Genomic DNA, 23,536 nt, shown 5'->3' with positions numbered 1-23,536 from the left:
TGCAGCCCCTATGACCAGATTGACCCAGAAGGGTGCCCAGTTCAGGTGGTCGGACGAGTGTGAGGCGAGCTTTCAGAAGCTCAAGACGGCTCTGACTATGGCACCAGTATTGGTTTTGCCCACAGGTTCAGGGCCATATACGGTCTATTGTGATGCGTCTCGTATTGGGCTTGGTGCAGTGTTGATGCAGGAAGGCAAAGTCATTGCCTATGCTTCGAGGCAGTTGAAGATCCACGAGAAGAATTATCTGGTTCATGATCTCGAGTTGGAAGCCATTGTTTATGCCTTGAAGATCTGGAGGCAATACTTATATGGCGTGACGTGTGAGGTTTACACTGATCACAAGAGTCTTCAGTATCTATTCAAGCAGAAAGAGTTGAATTTGAGGCAGAGGAGGTGGTTAGAGTTGCTAAAGGATTATGATGTTACTATCTTATACCACCTGGGGAAGGCCAATGTGGTGGTCGATGCATTGAGCAGGAAGTCCGCCAGCATGGGTAGTCTTGCTTATATTCCAGTCAGCCAGAGATCGCTTGCTTTGGATGTTCAGTCCTTGGCCAATCGTCTAGTGAGGTTGGATATTTATGAGCCTAGCAGAGTGTTAGCTTGCACGGTTGCTCGTTCCTCACTATTAGAGCGTATCCGCGAGCGGCAGTTTGAGGATCCTCATTTGTGTGTCTTGAGAGACACGGTGCAGCGTGGAGGTGCCAAAAAAGTAACCTTAGATGATGATGGTGTATTGAGATTGCAGGGGCGAGTTTGTGTGCCCAATGTTGATGGGATTTGAGAGTTGATCTTAGCGGAGGCCCACAGTTCTCGGTATTCTATTCACCCGGGCGCCGCGAAGATTTATCAGGATCTGAGGCAGTACTATTGGTGGCGTAAGATGAAGAAAGACATTGTTGTGCATGTGGCTCGGTGTTTGAATTGTCAGCATGTTAAGTACGAGCATCAAAGACCTGGTGGTCTATTTCAGAGGATTGCACTTCCCAAGTGGAAGTGGGAGAGGATTATGATGGATTTCGTTACTGGACTTCCGATGACTCGGAAAAAGTTTGATGCAGTTTGGGTCATTGTTGATAGGCTGACCAAGTTAGCGCATTTTGTTCCTGTTACAGCCACCTATTTGTCCGAAAGGTTAGCCGAGATTTATATCAGGGAGATTGTTCGCCTTCATGGGGTGTCTCTATCTATCATTTCGGATCGGGGTACGCAGTTTACCTCGCATTTCTGGAGAGCGGTTCAGCGAGAGTTGGGCACCCAGGTTGAGTTGAGTACAACATTTCATCCACAGACGGACGGTCAGTCCGAGAGGACTATTCAGATTCTTGAGGACATGCTCCGAGCCTGTGTCATTAATTTTGGAGGCTCGTGGGACCAGTTTTTGCCTTTAGCAGAGTTCGCCTACAACAACAGCTACCAGTCCAGCATTCAGATGGCTCCGTATGAGGCGTTGTATGGTAGGCGATGTCGGTCTCCAGTTAGATGGTTTGAGCCGGGAGAGGCTCGATTATTGGGTACGGATCTGGTTTAGGAGGCCTTGGACAAGGTCAGGATTATTCAGGATAGACTTCGTACAGCTCAGTCCAGACAAAAGAGTTATGCAGACCGCAAGGTCAGAGATGTTGCTTTCATGGTTGGGGAGTGGGTATTGCTCCGTGTATCGCCTATGAAGGGCGTGATGCGATTTGGGAAGAAGGGCAAGCTCAGCCCTAGGTTCATCGCTCCATTTGAGATTCTTGATCGTATGGGAGAGGTGGCTTATAGACTTGCCTTGCCACCTAGCTTTTCAGCTGGGCATCCCGTGTTTCATGTATCTATGCTCCGGAAGTATCGCAGAGATCCATCGCACGTGTTAGATTTCAGCACTGTCCAATTAGAAAAGGATCTATCATATGAGGAGGAGCCGATGGCTATTCTAGACCGACATGTTCGACAGTTGAGGTTGAAGAGTTTTCCTTTGGTGCGTTTTCAGTGGAGAGGTCAGCCTCTTGAGGCATCGACCTGGAGTCCGAGTCTGATATGAGGAGCCGTTATCCTCATTTATTTCCCAACTCACGTACTTCTTTCTTTTGTCCGTTCGAGGACGAACGGTTGTTTCAGAGGTGGAGAATGTGACGACCCGAAGGGTCATCACCGTAGTTCTTCCTTGTTCCGTGCTTTCAAGGCCTTGAAAACCTTGCTTTTAGTGCCTCTATTAGCGTGCACAATTTGGGCGCGTAGCCGAAAAGTTTTTATGTTAGAATATGTGAATTATGTAAAACATTTGATGAATTTCGATATTAATATGCATAATATTGACTTCGGTCAACATTTTGGGTAAACGGACCCAGACCTGTGATTCGACGGTCCCGGAGGGTCCGTAGAAAAATATGGGACTTGGGCGTGTGCCCGGAATCAAATTCTAAGGTCCCAAGCCCGAGAAATGAATTTTTGAAAGAAATTGTTTTTCTGAAATTTGATATGAAAATTTGAAATGAAAAGGAGTTAGAAAATATAGGTATCGGGCTCGTATTTTGGTTCCGACGCCCGGTACAAGTCTTAAATATGTGTTAAGCACTATCTGTAAAGTTTGGCTAAAAACGGACGTCATATGACGTGTTTCGAACTAAAAATGGAGAATTTGAGTTATGAAAGTTGAAGAAAGAAAATCATGTGTTTAAGGCTTGATCCTATGTATATGATGTTATTTTGGCAATTTGATCGTACGAGTAAGTCCGTAAGATGTTTTTAAGGTTGTGTGTATATTTGGTTTGGAGTCCCGAGGGCTCGGGTGAGTTTTGAATGGAGCCCGGGAGGTCTTGGACTTAAGAAAATGCAGGTTCAGGTGTTGCAAACACCAGCGCTGCCACGGTCATTTATGCGCTGGTCCGCGCTGGAGTCGCGCGGCCGTGATGCATTTTTGTGCGGTCCGCGTGGCTGAGTCTGGGAGCTAGGGTTTCAGGTTAACCAGCGTGGTCGCGCACCAAAACAGTGCGGTCCGCGCTGGAAGGGTTCAGAGAAGCCCAATTTTTCTCCTACTCGGCGCGGCCGCAACACATTTTTGTGCGGTCCGCGCCAGGTCCTCAGAAAGGTATACAAGTTCGGAAAATCTCAGTCATTTTTCACTTTTCAAAAACCCAAAACCTAAGAGGCGATTTTCCAAACAACTTTTCTTCTCCAAAATGATTGGTAAGTGATTTCTAACTTAATTTCTTTATTCCTTAACATCTTTTAACATAATTTCAACTTCAAATCAAAGATTTTCATGGGGTGAAATTGGGTGTTTTGGGTAGAACCTAGGTTTTCTACAAATTGAGAAGTTGGTCCTCAATTTGGGGTCCGATTTAAAAACAAATCATATATTTGGATTCTTGGGGGAATGTGTAACCGGGTTTTGGTCCGAACCTCGAGTTTCGACCACGTGGGTCCGGGGGGTTTTTTGACCATTTTGAAAAAAAAAACCTTGTAAAATTTATTTTCATGGATGGGGAGTGATTCATTTAGTAATTATTAATGTGATTAAGTAACTTATGACTAGATTCGAGCGGATTGGTGGTGGAATCAAGAGGTAAAGCTATACTAGAAGCGTGAGTTGAGTTTGGAGCATTCGAGGTAAGTGTTTGTTCTAACTTTGGCTTGAGGGAATAGGATTAGGATGTTATTTGCTACTATCTAATGTGGATTACGGTGTATAGGCATGGTGACGGTTATCTATGCACCGGAGTCTAGCATGACTGTGAGTCTTAATTGCTTTTAATTCAAATAACGTGACAAAACCTCCTTGTTTATTTGATGAGTTCATATAATGTGAACGGTTGAGGTAAAAATTGTGATTGGTGTACTTTTGGAGCGTTAGCTCGAACATGAAGGTGTTAGTTGAGGAAGAATGGATTTAAAAAGAGAAGGTGTTGTGATTACTCCCTTGCCGGGATGCGTAGATCGATATATATACTCTCCCTTGTCGGGATATTTTGGGCTGTTAGTTGTACCCTTGCCGGGTTAGAGTGATATGTTGTTGATTTCCCCTAATGGGACTCTCCTTACAAAATCAGATGTTTCGAATTATATTATGGGATCGTGTGGCACGCTGTCCACTTATATATGATATGAATTGGGATCGTGTGGCACGCCGTCCACTTATATACTATATTATGGGATCGTGTGGCACGCCGTCCACTTATATACTATATTATGGGATCGTGTGGCACGCAGTCCACTTATATAATATATTATGGGGTCGTGTGGCACGTCGTCCACTTATATATGATATTATGGGATCGTGTGGCACGCCGTCCACTTATATATATATATCATGGGAACCGGAGTTTCTTCTGTTTATTTTCGATAATTCATTTTTACCTGTTATTCCCCGATAGCATGTCCCCTCCCAGTTTTACTTTGTATTATCTTGTTATTGTTTTTTTTTCTTGCATTTGTATATATATCTGTACAGGTTAATTGTGGTAGGTACTGTCTAGCCTCGTCACTACTTCACCGGGGTTAGGCCAGGCACTTACCAGCACATGGGGTCGGTTATGTTGATGCTACACTCTGTGCATTTTTGTGCACAGATTAGGGAGCAGCTTACGGACCGCAGCAGTAGGACTTCTGGGAGCTATCTTCAGTCCAGGGACTCTCGAGGTAGCCTAGCTGGCGTTCGCAGGCCGAAGTCCCTTTCTATGTTTTTCGTTTGTTTATCTTGTATTAGACAAACATGATGTATTTTCCTTTCAGACATTGATTGTAGTATTCTGTAGTAGTCCGTGAGTTGTGTATTAAACTTCCGCACTTTTGATTTTCAGTTGCTTTAGATTTAAAGTCTTCCGCTTAAATTTTGTCTTGTTTATTATATTGTTTGAAAGAAAGCAGGAAAGGTGTTTTAAATATTTGGCTTGCCTAGCTCCGATAGTAGGCGCCATCACGACACCAGATGGTGGGAAATCTGGGTCGTGACAAGTTCCAATTCTGTCATCTGTGTACAAAACATTGTTAAAATCACCACATAATAACCAGCAATCTTGAATTGTACTCCCTAACTGAATAAGTGTCCTCCACAATTGACTTCTCTGGTTGCTGTCATTACTCGCATATATCATGGTTACTGTAGTTCTAAAGTTAGAATTTGGCTCTTGTACTTCATAGTGAATAAACTGATCCTCAATCTGTATAATCTGGATATTTACATTCTCTTTCCATAATAGCCAAATCCTACCATTTGGATGTGCATTGTAATTGCAGCATACATTCCATTCCCTTGCTACTTGACTGATAATTCTAGCAGATTTTCTCTCCTTTACTCTTGTCTCCAAACATCCCATTACATCTACCTTATACTTCCTCAGAAAAAGCCTAAGCTCCTTCTGTTTGTGGGGCTTATTTAGCCCCCTTATATTCCAAGTACAAAGGTTCATTTCTGGGTGAAGCTGGATGGGCCAGCGTCCCCTTGGAGTGTTTGTGGATCATTCATCTGTAGGACCTCAAATCTATTGGCAGAAGTAAAAACTATAGATGTCTCTATAGCTTTTCCTTTGTTAACATACTTTGTCCCTTCATCATTCCCCATCTCTCCTTGAGTGCCCTCAGCAGCTACATTTTGTTTGGGTGCTTCAGTTCCCATTCCATTTGGTACAGGATTGGTATGAGTATTCTTCTCTACTTGCATCCCAGCATTCTCATCATCTTCTCCTCTATTCACCTTTGGTACCCATTTTAAGTTCTCCTTGTTCTTGTTCTTCTGTTTCTGTGGTTGCTTCCTAATTTCTTCTCCCCCTTCCTGCTTGTTCTTCAACCAACAGTCTTCAGAGTTATGACCAAACCTTACACAATCACAGCAAAACTTTGGTTTCCAATCGTACTCAATTTGTTGATTGATTATCCCTCTAGAAGTTTGGAGATTCACACTGTCTGGCAGGGGTCGGGATATATCATCTTCAACAATTACTCGTGCAAATGATATCTTCTCTAACTCAGCAGTAAATTTATCAGTGTACAGAGGTTTGCCCACTGCACTGCCTAATTTGCTCAATACATCTGTGGCCCAGAATCTCAATGGTAGACCTAGAAATTTGACCCATAGTGGAATTTTATTCATACAGCTTGGGTCAAATTTGAAATCCACACTCCAACACTGCAGAATAAGAGGTTTATTGTGGTATGTATATGGACCATTATGAAGAACTAGGTCCCTATCTACCATATTTTGGAATCTAAACACAAAATATCCTTCATCACGATAAAGTATTTGAGGTTGGTCAGCGAAATCCCAGACATTTGCAATGTAATTTTCCATCGCTTTCTCATATGGATTATCCCCCAAAATATAGCCAATTAGGGTTGTACTCCAGTAATTCTCTTGTTCTTTTGTTTCTTCATCATCAATTTGCACTACAACAGTAGCATCGCGAATAATAGAGGGTATGTAATTCAATGCCTTACCCTTTTGAGAACTCCTATTGTAATACCTAGATGGTACCGCTTCCTCCTCTTTGTTCCCAATTTTTCTGGTAGGTTGCACATTCCCTGTTGCTGAGAAATTCAGTCTGCGATGAACTACTTCAGTGTTTTCCTTCATAGCAGGTTTCATTGTAGATTCCCCCTTTTTATTCTCACTTTCCTCCACGATTGGTTGAAATTTTTGTGGTAGGAAGCTTCCAAACGTCATAGGCCTCAATTCCTGTTGAAACCCAGTATCTGGCGTTACTATCTTCTCACCTTGAGCTGGGTTTTGAAACACTATAGGGGCACTGCCCATACCAGTTAACCACCGTCCTGTTTGTACCTGAGCTGGTGTTACTAAACTTGCATCATTATCCTTCTCTCCCAATGGCGATGGGAGCTTCTTCCGTTGTCTAGCCATGGCCGATGACGTATGTTAGCTAACCTTGCTAATCATGCGCCGAGAGTTTTAGGTGCCATTTTTTCAAAAACATCCTCTTATTTTTTAATCCTTATTAAATTTGTCTAAAAATCTATTTAGATTATGTCTTAAAAATACTAAGTAGAAATATTTCTATTTAAATTATTTCTCCATATACTATTTCTAAGTGACATTGTCTGAATATTATATTTTCTCAATATGCCACTTGGCTTAATGTCATGCCTCACTACATTCCTTTTAATATATATATATATAATATTTAAGTTTTTTCTTATCTTATAAATAACTTTATACTTTATGTAAGATCTTATTTTACTGCTATAAATTAATTTTTGAAGTCAATAAATCTTTAATATCTTAAGTAAGTTTTATTTTATATTTTAACTTACTTCAAAGTATAAATAGTCATAGGTTATCTCAATTTACGTCTTTCTATATTTTTTATTTTTTTCTATTTTAGTTTTTTAATTAATTTTTTATCTTCAAATTTCTAGCTAATTTAGAAGGAAATCTATGAGTGGATCAATATATATATATATATATATATATATATATATATATATATATATATATATATATATATATAAAGAGAGAGAGAGATTAGATTTGTCTAAGATATATTTAGATTATGTATAAGATTAATTAAACTACTTCCTTTAATTTTGTTTCCATTTATAATTTCTAATAATTAATGTTGTCCTACAATTTCCAAGTGACTTCATTTTAGCTTGCCACTTGGCTTAACCACAATGCATACTACTCTCCTTTTAATATAATATAGATATAGATTAAATTTGTCTAAAAATCTATTTAGATTATGTCTTAAAAATACTAAGTAGAAATATTTCTATTTAGATTATTTCTCCATGTACTATTTCTAAGTGACATTGTCTGAATATTCTACTTGGCTTAATGTCATGTCTCAATAATAATAATAATAATAATAATACTTGGCTTAATGTCATGCATCACTACATTCATTTTAATATATATATAATATTTAAGTTTTTTCTTATCTTATAAATAACTTTATACTTTATGTAAGATCTTATTTTACTGCTTGAATTTTTTTAATTTTTGAAGTCAATAAATCTTTAATATCTTAAGTAAGTTTTATTTTATGTTTTAACTTACTTCAAAGTATAAATAGTCATAGCTAATATAGAAAAAAAGCTATGAGTGGATCAATATATAGATATAAATATAGATATACATATAGATACAAATATACATGTATAGATTAGATTTGTCTAAGATCTATTTAGATTATGTATAAGATTCATTAAACTACTTCCATTAATTATATTTTTATTTATAATTTTTAATAATTAATGTTGTCTTAAAATTGCCAAGTGGCTTCATTTTAGCTTGCCACTTGGCTTAATCACATGCTTCACTACTCTCCTTTTAATATAATATAGATAGATAAATTGCCTCCGACGATTGGCAATGGATTTGGATTAGCTATTAACTTTGAATGTATAGAGAGAATTGGTTTGTAGATAGCAAAATCATCCGGTAATTAAGGGAAGATAATTAAGATACGGTAAATGAGGTTGAGAATTAGCCATAAGTTAATATGCAAATTTCAAGTAAAGGAAAAAGGAAAATCAAAATACAATAGCCAACTTGAGTTGTTTAGAGTTTGGACAATGAATTATGACAATTGCACAACTCGAAGCCAGTGAGATATTCTTTCAATAGTAAAGCTCAAATGTCAACACATTACTCTCCCGTTCCACTTTAAATGATTTTTAGATTTTTATGATCCACAATATTTGATTTTTTCAAATGTTAAGAAGAAATTAACTTCTTCTTTACACAACTTTCATTGGAGTAAAGAGCTTAGGAGCAGTTGGAAAAAGATCCAGTCAAGTAGAATTTAGTCAAGTAATCTTCAATGGGCCTTCAGATTCACGCCATGTGTACATAAACTAACTCACGGTTGGGATGCAATTCAGATACTATACTTAGGAAAAGAACTAAAATTGGCAAACATAGATTAATGGCAGCCGTTAACAATAACATCTAACCATGTTTCCTTGCTTTAAACTACACAAAATTTACCAGTTGAATTTTCTCAATAAAATGGCGGGAACCAACTTTTCCATCTCAAGAAAAATATTCTGAGAATCCTTCCTGCCTTTCATGAAGTATTTCATTGGAATGATCTTTCTTTGTAGGGGTACATGGATTGGGTTGGTTTGGGTTTTATCAAAACCAAACCAAACAAGTTATATTGGTTTGGATTGGTTCAGTTTTGTCGAATTTTTTGGTGTTTTTTTGTTACATGAATATTATTTCAATCTTACTTTATTAAAGTTATAAATAAAATTTTGATAGTCGAATATATGTTTAGTGAAAATAAAAAAAAACAAACATATGATCTACTTATTAAAGAATTCTTAACGGAGAATTTTTTTTAGTAAAACATAATAGTTTATTACCTCAGTCGTCTAACAATAATTTTTTGTTAATGTACGCTTTCAAGGTTAGCTGAATTTAATAATTAAACATAAAAATCACCTAAATAATAATATATTTTATACAACTTTAAATTATCGAAATACCACTTCAAATTCGAAAAGGAGATCGATATAAGAAATCTTGACATATGAATATGAAAGAACAAAGAGATGATTGACGCATTTTAATAACACTTAATAAGAAAATGATACAATCTATTATTTAATGTAAATAAAAATGAATGCACTTTATAGTTCTATTAAATATTACCTCTCATGAGACGACCCAAATATTTCTAGTCATTTTTTAAATAAAAGTCTATAGAAAGTCTTAAAAGTATATATAAAAAATTATAAATTTATATATCGGTTTGGTTCGATTTTTTACTCAATACCAAATCAAATCAAAACAAACATAATCAGGTTTTTTAATCGATTTGATTTGATTTTTCGATTTGATACGGATTTTGGGTTTGGTTTGAACATCCCTACTTTTAACGTTTTTGAAAAGGGATTTTACAAATCTATAATTAAAAGCAGAAGACAATAGAATGACACATGGCATGTTAAGACATTGCTTCTAAATATTAGGAAGTAGAATTCAAATCATTCATGAGAAAACCGTAAACACTTCTGTGCAGTTTTGTTAATTTAAATTTATTTAAATTATTAAATCATTGTATTTGGAAAAAACCATGGTATTTTTAAAAAACAGCTCGCTTCCTCAAAAATAGGAATGGCCTTCCGCCCCTATTGCAGTTCTAAACCGTTCAAACTCCTCTTCAATTATCTCAATTTTTAATGTTTTTAAATTATTAAATCAATTTATTTGTTAAAACCTTTTACTCCACAATATTAGGTAATTACTTTTTACCTTCAACTTAACCTATATTTTCTCTTCAAAAGCACGATGGATTCAACTGCTTAACCCACGTATCGTATAGTGGGTATCAACTGCTCAAGCGTAGAGGAGTTCAAGCGTAGAGGAGTTTATATTTCTTCCTCAACTACACGTTCTTCAATTCTAAAGTTCCTTCTTCTATCAAGATTTCAAGAAAACTTACGGCTTACGCAAAAGATGGCTACTCACATTGATTTCATCAAGGATATAACAATTTCGAAGATGCAATGGAAGTTGAAAGTTCGTGCTGTCCGTATGTGGGAAGTACCGGATCGTTTTAATCCAGGCACTATATTCTCGATTGAATTGGTTCTACAAGATGAAAAGGTATTTTACATATGTTATTACCTTGCTAATTCGATTTGATTTTCGGAATTGTTATATGATTATATATATATATATATATATATATATATATATATATATATATATACAAGATGAAAAGGTATTTTACATATGTTATTACCTTGCTAATTCGATTTGATTTTCGGAATTGTTATATGATTATATATATATTTGTTTTGCTCCTCCAAATTGCTAATTCGATTTAAATTATACATGACTTAGGCTGCACTCTGCAGCAAAGTAGTTTTCGAAAGCAATGCCAGAAAAATCCATCTTCTTCAAATGATCCTCCCTTCTGAAGAGCATATGAGCTGCACATTTATAGATTTGTTATGCTGAGTTTTTGTCATAGTTGACAATAGCCATTCTTGAGATTTACTCTATATATATAAGTGTTTACCTATAATTTGAATCTTTTAACTGCATTGATGGAACTATATCCATTTTCCACATAGGCTGTTAACTTTTCCAACTGAACTACGTTATTAGAATTCACATTACCTTATTAGTTGATAGCTACGTTAATGCAAAAGAAAGCCAGATGCCATTTGCAACAATCACAGAACATGGAAAACTGGGAAGTTCTTAAATGATCAATACTCATATAATGCAGGACACATTACTGTTTATCAACTTTCTGCTATTAGAATTCACATTACTGTTTATCAACTTTCTGCTATTAGAATTCACATTACTGTTTATGTAATTATATTTCACATTACTGTTTATCCTCCCTTCTGAAGAGCATATGAGCTGCATATTTATAGATTTGTTCAAATTTACTATGCAACACATTTTTTCAAATTTTTCATGAAAAGTATAAACTAATTCCTTTGGTTCTCTGTTTCTCGGTTTTGTATTCGTCCTCAAAACATTTGTACAAATATAAACAGGGGACAGAAGGGGTTGAAAAAAATTTATTTCGAACTAAAGTTATTTCGAATTACCAAAAACAGTTTCACTTGCAAAAAATGGATTTTTTTCTCTATTACTACAACTCAGCTACTATGCAGCAGATTTGCATATCAAATCTCCTTCTATATTAGTAATTTTGCACCAGCTACTAAAGATAATCAGGATTCCAAGCCTGAGGCTATAAGAGGGATCTCTTTAACTTCTGTATTTGTAAACTCAGAACCAGTTCGGGAGGATCAAGTCCAAAATGCCATTAAGTTTCTTTCACATCCAAGAGTTAGGGGATCTCCTGTCATGCATAGGCGTTTTTTTCAAATTACCAAAAACAGTTTCACTTGCAAATCTGATTTTTTTTCTCTACTACTACAACTGATTAATTTGTTTAACTCTACTGTTTACGACTATAGTTAATAGTTAATATAAATTACCATTAATACAAATCATAACATTGCATAGTCGGTATAAAGGTTGCACCAGAAGACAGGTAACACGATGCAAAATTATGTACTTATCACGCTGTTTAATACTGCCAAAAACATCAATCTATGCTTCAGTCTATTATGTAATGTAATTTTTTGTAGGGCGATCGCATAAGTGCTTCTATTGGCAAGTCAGTTTTGCATCTTTTCAAAACACAAATTACTGAGCTTGGATTATATAATATGGCGAACTTTATCGTTTGTCATAATAAGGAGAAGTTCAACACCACGAAACATAGGTTGAGGCTGACATTTACTCAACGGACAACAGTGGCTGAAACAACTGATCCACTTTTCCCAATCAATATCTTTGATTTGCGACCATATGATCAATTGATAAATAAGGTTGACGTGAACAAGACTGAATTATTTGGTAAATAAAGATTTTACGTTAATTTTCTAATTATGAATTTATCTACTATTTATTTTAACAATTTCTTTTTCTTTAGATGTCATCGGAGAAATTGTCAATTTCAGTGAGGTACAAACGCAAAACCAAGGTGGAATTTCTAGGAAGTTTATGGATATTGAACTAGAAGATGACGAGTAAGAATAAACATTCATCTACTAATTAAGGATTGATTTGATAATTACATATGCTAAAATTACATTCTTATTTCTATTTGACAGGAGGAAGAAGTTGTCTGCTACATTTTGGGGGGAGTTTGTTGATGAAATTGTTCCTCATCTACTAAGTGCTAACAACCAGCCTATTATTGTTGTTATGCAGCTAATAAAAGCCCATAAATATCAAGGTAAAATACAATTACTCAATTTAACATTACTTTGTGAAAGTTATTCATTATATCTTACACGAACGTTGTTTTGTAGATTCATATTTTGTGCGCAATACATGGAATGCATCAAAGCTGTGGATTAATCCAAATTTTCCTCAATCTGATGAATTTAAAACACGGTTCAATATATATATATATTGATTTATTTATATAAAATTTCACTGCTTCTATACTCAAATCAAATTTTCCAAGTATACATCTAACTGTTTTAGTTATTCATAAATACAAATTACTTTCTGTTCGGGATAATAACTCTGAGAGGCTGACTCAAACCATCTCTCAACAAAGTTACTCTATCTCGGATGAGTTGGAGAAGGGCATTGTTCAAGTTAAAACAATTGGCCAATTAGTGGAGTCCATGCAAGTGAGTGACGTAACTTCTGTAGTATTAATTTAACTGTTGTTTCAGGTTAAAAGTTGCAAAAATGCACATATTTGTTTCTCCCATTTTATGGTTTGAAAAAGGCAGTTTTTAAATTTAGGTAAAGATGCACAGAAGATAGTGAACAACCAATGAAGAAACTCTAGCAGTCAAATAGAGGGAAAAGAACAAGTAATTGTTCATTATCTACATGCTAAATGATTGAGCAGTAGTATAGCAGGATTGAAATTAAGATATAGATTATGTATTCCTTAAGTCAACTATGCTAACACCATTTAAGTTATAGCTAGATAAACTGACTAGAGGCCACAAACAAATTAAAGACTAGAAGTAGTTCAAATCTTCTTTGCCATATTTAATGGGATAGATTCCTAATAAACAACTACCTAGCCTAATATGTAATCCCCAGTAGACCATCTACCAGATTACTACATTATTACATAGACCTCATATGATCTCAGAACCTCAGTCTCCTACATGTATAATGCAGCAAGCAACATGCGAAGAAAATCGCACAATAGTAACAATTCGACTTATCTAGAAAATCATCGCAACCAGAAAGATGATTATAGCTCAATTTATCTATATTTGTACTCTTAACTGATATAAACTAATTTGCGTTCCTTGCGATCAACGGCATGTTGGCACAGTACCTCTAAATCCTAATCCATATCATATAGGTACCTATCCTTTCCTCATGTCACTGAGTCGCCACATGGACCATTTTTTTTATGTCTTTACATTACATATGAAGTTTATTTTTGGCCTTTAGTCCTCTTATTTTATGGTTTTAAAGAGTGTTTCCTCATTTGGAAGATGAAAAATTCTTCAATTACATTTATGTTATTTCTTTGATATTATGATTGACCATATTCTCTATGTCTTTTCATTACATTTGTCTTATCAATTTATTCAACAATTGTCTTATCACTTTATTCAATAGGAAGGTCCATATTGGATTGTCGCAAGTATTGAAAATTTAGAACTTGAAAAAGGATGGTCGTACGTTAGCTGCAAGAAGTGTCAAAAGAAGGTGGATAAACTAGGAAACATTTATCAATGCCCAAACCCCAAATGTAAACATGAAGATTACTCAGCAGTTATTAGGTAAAATCAGCAGCTATATTTCCTTAATCCATCAAAATATTACATTTATATCTCAAATCAACTGTGCAATTAGGTACAAGCTTCAAGTTAGGGTAATGGATACTACTGGATCTGTTTCCCTATTGCTCTGGGGCCGTGAAACCATGTTTCTCATAGGCGAATCAGCAAAAGAATTGAAGGAAGGGTTTCTTGAGGTATATCAACTAATTAAATTTATATTTGTTATTTGCATAATTCTAACTTAAAATTTCATTCTAGAATACTGGTGCTGTTGATAAGTATCCCTATCCAGTAGTAAGGTTATTATCAAGACAGAGAACATTCACCAGCAAAAGGAAGTTTATAGTGTTGTTAAGCTTACGGATGAGGAGCAGCTGATAAACAAATATAGTCCTGCTCAACCTTCAGATGACTTAACTGTATGTCATATTTGTTCACAAACTTCATAACATATTTAGATTGCAAATTTCTTTTATATTGCATAATGAATCATAATTTCAAACTCATTTATTTATTAATTTTTGATAGGAACCTGACTTCAATAATATTCAAGTCTTGGATGGAGAGAAGGAATGTGAGGTAAATACATAACTAATTTGTCCTTTAACATTAAAGCGACTTACATATCTTGAAGGATTTCTTTCTGAAAATTTTTTCAGATTTGGAGTAGTTTTTTTTATAACTTTAAAAGTTCTAGATGTTCACTTTGTTTTTTCTATGGGAATCTATGAACACAGTATTAATATTTCATAGAATAAGATAAGAAAACCTGTTAAGCAGGCTTAATTATACTGCCTCTGTATAAATTTATTTCCACTTTCAATACATATAAACAACTGTGAAGTGAAAATAAGGAGAGAAACCAGAAAACTACTGCTATTGCTACTTTTTACTCCTCAAATCATACCTGGATCATTGGCAATTTGTCGAAAATCTTGTGTTTCCTCTTCTGTTGTACTCACATTTTCACCCTTCCCATCATTCTCTGCTGTTGGGAAAAACGGACCAACTATATTCTGGATCTCTTATGTTGTACTCACATTTTCACCCCTCCCATCATTCTCTACTGTAGGCAATAACGGCCCAATTATATTCTGGCGGCAAGAGGCAGCTTCCTTAAGCTTCTTTCGTCGTAGCCTCTTTCTCTGGGACCTTGTGAGCTTCTCATCAGTCCCATGATTAGACGCTTGGTCGCTAGAGGAGGAAGAGCCCCATCGTCTTCCACTTCATCTGTATGTAAAACCCAATTACTAAAAATGCATTTGGTAAGCAACAACTGCAGACACTAATTTTGCACTAAATTTTTATTTTATATATGCAGGATTCCACTGAAGATAACGACACAACCGATGTTGCACATACACCTGCCCAGATAGGTATAACTAATGCCGCAACAATGGTTGAAGAAGATCCGAATGCACAATTGTCAGGAAATAAAATGAAGAGAGTATTTAAGAAGAAGAAAACAACATAATGTGTTTGGGAATGTTACAGTTGGAGAAATCAAGAACTATTTTATGAGTTCATTTAGTATATTATTACTACTCTTATTAGTTATGAACAATATATTTGAATCATTTCACCTTTCTTCTCCTGTTTAACTTTTAAGTTTTATGATATTAAATACTATCTACAAAGAACTGTTAGTTATAATATTAATTTGAAGTATTTAAATGATTATTGCATTTTCACTCCTTTATATGCAAGAAAAACTTCAGGAATGTCTATACCTGACAAGCAGTATGTAATGAGGGATTGGATTATGCTTATTTATGCACCAAATAGAACTGAGAGACTTGAGTAAACAGGATAAGAATATGTATCATGGGGATTGGAGTATGAATTTTTTAAGCGCACCAAACAGAACTGAAAGAATTGAGTACATAGGGTAAGATAAGAGAATTGTTATATATGAGAGTTTCATCCTCAACAATTTATAAAGCTAATGAATTGTCCATGTCCCTTGGACATTTCAATGTCAGATCCAGCTTCACAATTTCAGAAATAAAATCTGTAGAAATTGGCTATTTGTACTTAAGAGTCAACTCTATGAGTTATGCTGAGTTTTTGTCATAGTTGACAATAGTCATTCTTGAGATTTACTCTATACATATAAGTGATTACCTATAATTTGAATCTCTTAACGGCATTGATGGAACTATATCCATTTTCCACATAGGCTGTCAACTTTTCCAACTGAACTACGTTATTAGAATTCACATTACCTTATTAGTTGATAGCTACGTTAATGCAAAAGAAAGCCAGATGCCATTTGCAACAATCACAGAACATGGAAAACTAGGAAGTTCTTAAATGATCAATACTCATATAATGCAGGACACATTTCTATTTATCAACTTTCTGCTATTAGAATTTACATTACTGTTTATGTAATTATATTTCAGTAATAGTCAAGCAAGTATAGTTGCTGGATTGATCGCATCCCTACTCTTGCCAAAAAGGTTTGGACTGAGAACAATCCTCTACTGCTACAAGGCCAGAAGTTGCCATGGAAGGCTGTTAATCACGCTCTGGTCACATAGCCACGCCTCATCAACTAGACTTGAAATTAAATTCATTTCTTTAATTAGTTTACATATAACCTTTAAACTTTAACATTAAAAAGGAGGAAGAATAAAGGGAAAAAAATACAAACACTTGAAACGTAAATAAAATAAGAGAAAATGTTAATATTGAGTCATTTTGGGCAGCAAATTTGTTAATCACGCAGCGAAGCGAGGGTCAGTTTGCGAAACCGGCACCGGAGCATAAGAGACAAGAAAAGTCTTGGACAGCGAAGCCAGGGTCACTTCGCGATACCGGGTCAGGAGCAAAAGAGACCAGAAAAGTCCCGGACAGCGAAGCGAGGGTCACTACTACGAGTCCGGTACCAGAGGAGAAAAGTTTAGCTTCTCATATTAAAGAAAAGTTAAAGGAATATCATATTTTTCAAATATTGGACAATATTTTGCCGCAACATATTTTCAACATGAAAAATCATATGTTGCATGGTGTAGAGGGATATCATTGTCGATAAAAAGAGTTTTTGGCCGTAACGAACCAACCAAATTGTCAGAAAGGAACATAAGCAAAAAAAATACTATCTACAAAGAACTGTTAGTTATGATATTAAATTGAAGCATTTAAATGATTATTGCATTTTTCACCCCTTTATTAATAATTTTTATTCGCTTGTGCGCGCGAGTGTGTGTATATATATCCTTTCTAGCAAATTATCTCATACTTGCTCGACGAAACCGCAAATTTACTTTTCACCTTTTCATTATGAGTTTAAAAATACCCTACCGAGAGGCGGATAATATTTGACCAAGAGTCTAAACAAGAACAAAATTGCTCGATTTCAACTAATATATAAATAAATTAGACTATTGTCCCATGTTTAAACGCAATTGATTTGAAAATATTATGGGAAACACCTATTAGCAGAAGTAAATGTTAAGGTATATCGGATAAAGCAAAAGAAACACAACTTTTTAAAATACACTATTTCTTTCTCCTCAAAATAAGTAGACAAATCTAATTCTATTTACGTTGTGTTACATACCAAAACTGAAATTCAATATTACCGATCTGGAAGAAGAAAATACTTGGATTTATATTAAAATATTGATTTAGTTAAAAAAAATTAGATGAAATAAAAATACCCCATTAAAAGCGGAAAAGAGGCGCCCCTGTTTCGTCTACTGTAAAGACACTCCTTTACAACTTCTACTGTAAAGACACGCCTTTACAACTTCTCAGCCCTAAGACAGTTTCTACTCAAATTTGACATGGAAGAGGAGAAGAAGCTCGCAAGAAAAAATCGGATGAACACCTTGAAGCAGAAAAGGCCGAAATATTGTTCGGATAATAATGGTATGAACTTTTATGCACTATTTCTTGAAACAGACTCTGTGGTTAATGATTACAAATACGACGTATTTCCGAACTACTGTTCGGTTATATATGATTTTCGTCGGGCAAATTTCCTTTGAGTCGCACTAATGTCCTGAGACTCCGTTAAACCTGAAATTGTGCGCATTGCGTTGTATATTAACTGTATTGGTTAGTACTAGATAATTTGAAAATCATACCACCAAGACTCTTCGCAGCATCCTTGAGACTTCCAGCAAAATACTGTTGCAAAACCTCTAAGCTTATTGTTTTCTACGCTTTTCCACGTTTTCTCTCTGATTTCTTACCAGTGCCTTTATTCTCCTTGAACGAGCTATGATTATGGGCTTCATCTGTACCATTTACGCCCTCTGCAACTTTTGCAACATTCAATTCCACAGGGGACTCTTGCTTTTTTATTAGATCAGGACGCACCCTTCCTTCATTGAAAGAACACGCCTTTTCTTTTTTTTTAGTCTATTTCTAAAGTTGTATGTACGGCTGGGCATATATAGGATAAAGCCGGTAGCTCGAAACAGACTCTGTGTTTAATGCTTCCAAATACGACATATTTCCGAACTACTGTTCGGTTATATATGATTTTCGTTGGGCAAATTTCCTTTGAGTCGCACTAAAGTCCTGAGACTCAGTTAAACCTGAAATTGTGCGCATCGCGTTGTATATTAACTGTATTGGTTAGTACTATATAATTTGAAAATCATACCACCAAGACTCTTCGCAGCATCCTTGAGACTTCCAGCAAAATACTGTTGCAAAACCTCTAAGCTTATTGTTTTCTCAGCTTTTCCACGTTTTCTCTCTGCTTTCTTACCAGTGCCTTTATTCTCAGAGAACGAGGTATGATTATGGGCTTCAGTTGTATCATTTATGCCCTCTGCAACTTTTGCAGCATTCAATTCCACAGGGGACTCTCGCTTTTCCATTACATCAGGAGGCACCCTTCCTTCATTGAAAGAACACGCCTTTTCTTTTTTTTTAGTCTATTTCTAAAGTTTTATGTACGGCTGGGCATATATAGGATAAAGGCGTTAGCTCGAACCTAAAAAAAAATTATTGGGTTATTGGTATCAGGTTATTGGGTTAACAGTTTCTCTATGCATTCAAGGAAGCTGGCGATCCATCATGTAATACTTAAGCCTGTAATGAGTCATTGTCTTGCTCTTTTTCCCTATAAAAATAAACGTGAAATATTTTGTCCGATGCTTATTTGTTTTGTGAATTATGATCATTTTCTGGTGTAGCTACAGGAAAAAAGAATGAAGAAAGTTAATAGTTACATAAACATACTTGCAAATCTCATATTTTACCATGCAAACTTTTGGGCAGCCACTATTTTTTTTGGAGATAGTGTTTACTTTATTCTTTTGCCAATATTCTTACCATTTTCAAGACTATAATTCTGACCTAAGAGATATATAAATTTGTAATTTTCCTCCATTGTTCAGTGAAAGCAAGGGCAATTCGTCTTAGTTATTGTCTAAATTATAAAAGTTGACAATTGTTACCATGTAGTAGGATTATTTTAGAACTGATGTGTTATGAGTGGTTTAAGCATTTGCATTTAGGTATTCTTCGCACTTTAATATCCATGAGATGTTAGTTTTATGTATAAGTTCTGTGAATGATATTGCATTTTTTTTTTCTTTGTCAAAAAGGCATACCATTTGAGTGAAGTTTATCTCTTTCGTGGTACTGATGCAATACCTATACTTTATAGCATTTACATCACAATCTATAAGTTACTTACTTAGATCTGCCAATGGTATCTGATCTTTGCTCTTATATTTTCCAGCTTTACGGACTGATAGGATAGAAAATTCATGTTCTACTTCTACAGGCTAATATCGTGAATCATTTTGCACATTGACTTTCTTATAGTGACCACTAAATTAGATGCCTTCATGTCTTCCTATTGAACTGATGATTGTGTCCAGCAAAGTCAAAAAAAATATTTTTGTTGTTTATTAATAGCTCAAGCTTATTTAAACTCACGATTCTTCAAATTTTTTAGGCTTTTAATCATTTTGAATTATTTAACTTCTGCCTTTGTATTATTAGCGGTTGGTGCTTATAGTTTTTTTTTGTGTTTGTACCTGCCTGCTTATTCTATCTAAAATTTAAGATTAAATCATTAAGTTTCTTTCTCCTACCTTGATTTGTACTTTGCAGCAACTACGCTTTGTAACATGGCAAGGTTCTTCATCTATTTAACAAACTAATAATCCTTTTGTCATTATTGTATGGGATGTAAACGCTTTTTATAAAAGAATAATCCTCTAAATATGAAAATTATAAATATTTTGAATAAAAATAGGTATGCTAACCTAGGATACAAGTTGCTTTTATGGTTTGGTCAAAAGTGAAATTACTAGAATGCATCAAATCAATACTGTCTTATAACGTATATTTTACCAGAGTATTAGGAATTCAATATAATATGGACATTAGTTTATGACATGATTGAGAAATTAAAGCGTGCAACTCCAACGACATTTAATTAAATTTCTTTATATCTACTTGTGGACACAAAGGTTTCGCTACAAAATTAGTATATATGTTTATAATATCAATGTTATTCAATTATATATTTTAGGCATTCATTTACTCCAAATTTACAGTCCCTTATGAGTGTCAAGAATGGTTGTATTAGCAATTGTTGGTGTAACGTCATATTGCTGATATTTTATTCCAATTTTTTTTAAGCTGATTTGTATGTTTTATGGTTTGCATACTTTATTTGTCCTGTTACTATCACAGGGGATGCATTTGAAAAACAAAAGGCACCACAACCTTTAACAGACATAACCAATCGTCAAAATTTCACACGATTACATTATACACCTTTAGAGAGTTGCGCACATGCTTCATCGTCTCAATCTCAGGCACGATATCCAAATTTACCTCGACAGGAACATTTGAAATTTGGTTTGTCAAATTCAAATGTGCAGACAAATTATCTTCTACCAGATAAATGAGCTACCCCTACTTCCAGGTTCGTGTTATAAATAAATAAATTAATATAACATGAATCGTTTATTTATATTAATGGCATTTTATTATAATTTATTATTAGAAGTTGAGGATGTCAATATTGATGGTGATGTACCAGGTATGTTTTTAATCAATCAAATTTTTATCTATTAAATTACACAAATAAACTACAGTTATACTAATATTCAAAATAATGGTAGTTTGATTAAATACTTAACGTAATAATACGTAAAACCAATAGCAGAAAATAATGATGCAACTGAAGATGAAGACGAGTATGAAGGTATGTCTATCTTATCACAAACAATGATTCATTCATGTCTGCCTTTTCAATTTATATTGCTAACTTAATATGATTTTAATACTATTTAGAGTCTGATGTTGGATATGCAATTATTGACAATGAAGGTATGCATATTTATTATTTCTATATGTATATAAAATAATTAGGCTAACCATAATATAACACCTTCACATTAATCTTACATTTGCTTATTTTATTCATAGAGTTCTGGAATATAGGTGATCCTACATGTGAATGTGAACATTGTGGTGCTTACTTCTGGTAGGAAGAAAGAATCAACAAGAATCGCAAAGCTAAAAAACCAGAGTTCTCTTTGTGTTGTAATCATGGAAAGATACTCTTACCAAAGCCAAAAGAACCTCCCACAATTTTAAAACGATTATTATTCGGATCAGGTAACAAGAAAATCTACTTTTACCATACTTCAATAGTATCTTCAAATATATGAAAAAAAATTTATTCACCAACAAATACTTTTATGTAGGTCCAAAAAGTAACCATTTCAGAGATAATATTAGAAGTTATAACTCAATGTTTTCATTTACCTCAATGGGAGGAAAAGTTGATGCTTTTGTGAACCAAACAAAGGGGCCAAGAACATTCAAGTTATCTGGACAAAACTATCATCAAATCAGTAGTTTATTGCCTCCCGAAGGATCCAATCCCAAGTTTGCACAATTATATATATACGACATAGAAAACGAAGTTCAGAATAGAATGCATGCACTCGGGTTAGTATTTAATTATTCCAAATTTATATATGCATGAATAATCTAACAAAAACAAAACTTATATCAATTTTATAAAACATTTTTTAATGCAGTCGTGGTGATAGAATAAACCAACTTCATGCTGAAATTGTTCAAGATCTGAAACAAATGCTTGATGAGCATAATGTTTTGACAAAGTCATTTAGAATGGTGAGAGACAAATTTCATGAAGAAACTCACTCCAATTTTAGACTCAGATTGATAGGAAAACGGAACTATGATGGAAGAAGATACAACTTACCATCAATTTCAGAGGTTGTTGCTTTGGTTGTTGGAGATTTTGATGTATCTAGATGTGACTGAGACATCATAGTTGAAACCCAATCTGGACATCTACAAAGGATAAATGAGTTGAATGCTGCCTATTTAGGTCTTCAGTATCCTTTATTGTTTCCTTTCGGTGAAGATGGTTATAGGGAAGACATTCCTTTAAATGAAAATGACGAAACAACTGGAGGAAGGCATTTTGTTAGCATGCGTGAATATTTCACATACAAAATTCAAGAAAGAAAAGGCGAAGTACCAACAATTGTTAACTCAAGAAGATTATTTCAACAATTCTTGGTCGATGGATTTACAATGGTTGAATCGTCTCGGTTGAAGTATATCAGAACTCATCAAAAACAATTGCGAGCTCATATGTATAAAGGATTAGAAGATGCAGTTTTACATGGAGAGATAAATCCTTCTTCTCTAGGTAAAAGGATAATTCTTTCATCCAGCTTCACAGGAGGTGCAAGATACATGATCCAAAATTATCAAGATGCTATGGCAATCTGCAAGTGGGCTGGATATCCAAATCTCTTCATCACATTTACTTGCAACCCAAAGTGGCCTGAAATTAGTAGATTTGTAAAGAGCAAGGGCTTGCAACCAGAAGATCGCCCAGACATTTTAGCTAAGGTGTTCAAAATCAAATTGGATCGTTTAATATAGGATTTGAAAGAGAAACAAATTTTTGGATCAGTTAAATCAGGTATATATTTAATCTTTTTTAATAAATTCTTATCAGATTTATAATGTAATTTAATAAAACATTTTGTCTTACATATAAATTACAACCACTTACCCCAACCGCAAATTATTATTTTTTGCAGTGATATATACTATAGAATTCCAAAAGCGGGGGTTGCCTCATGCACACATATTGCTCTTTCTTCATAATAAATATCCAAATATTGGAGATATAGATCAAATAATTTCTGCTGAAATACCTGATGAATCGGTCAATCCATATTATTATAAGGCCGTGAAGAATTTCATGATGCATGGCCCGTGCGGTTCTGCTAGAAAATCCTCTCCTTGC

General features: G+C 34.7%; 1 protein-coding gene across 1 annotated transcript; it reads left to right on the top strand.

Annotated features, from left to right (window-relative positions):
- The first annotated feature begins 10,402 nt into the window (after positions 1-10,402).
- Positions 10,403-15,724, top strand: LOC107797236 (uncharacterized). Its single transcript, XM_075240323.1, has 10 exons — positions 10,403-10,478; positions 11,184-11,272; positions 12,067-12,337; positions 12,414-12,510; positions 12,595-12,719; positions 12,796-12,880; positions 14,324-14,434; positions 14,543-14,669; positions 14,779-14,829; positions 15,572-15,724. The coding sequence occupies exons 1-10, from the start codon at positions 10,403-10,405 to the stop codon at positions 15,722-15,724; spliced, it is 1,185 nt and encodes a 394-aa protein (XP_075096424.1).
- Positions 15,725-23,536: the final 7,812 nt, after the last annotated feature.

Source organism: Nicotiana tabacum, chromosome 20 (assembly GCF_000715075.1).
Source record: "Nicotiana tabacum cultivar K326 chromosome 20, ASM71507v2, whole genome shotgun sequence".
Lineage (NCBI taxonomy): Eukaryota > Viridiplantae > Streptophyta > Magnoliopsida > Solanales > Solanaceae > Nicotiana > Nicotiana tabacum.
The sequence above is the reverse complement of the archived record's forward strand: the minus strand, read 5'-3'. Positions and strand labels throughout refer to the sequence as shown.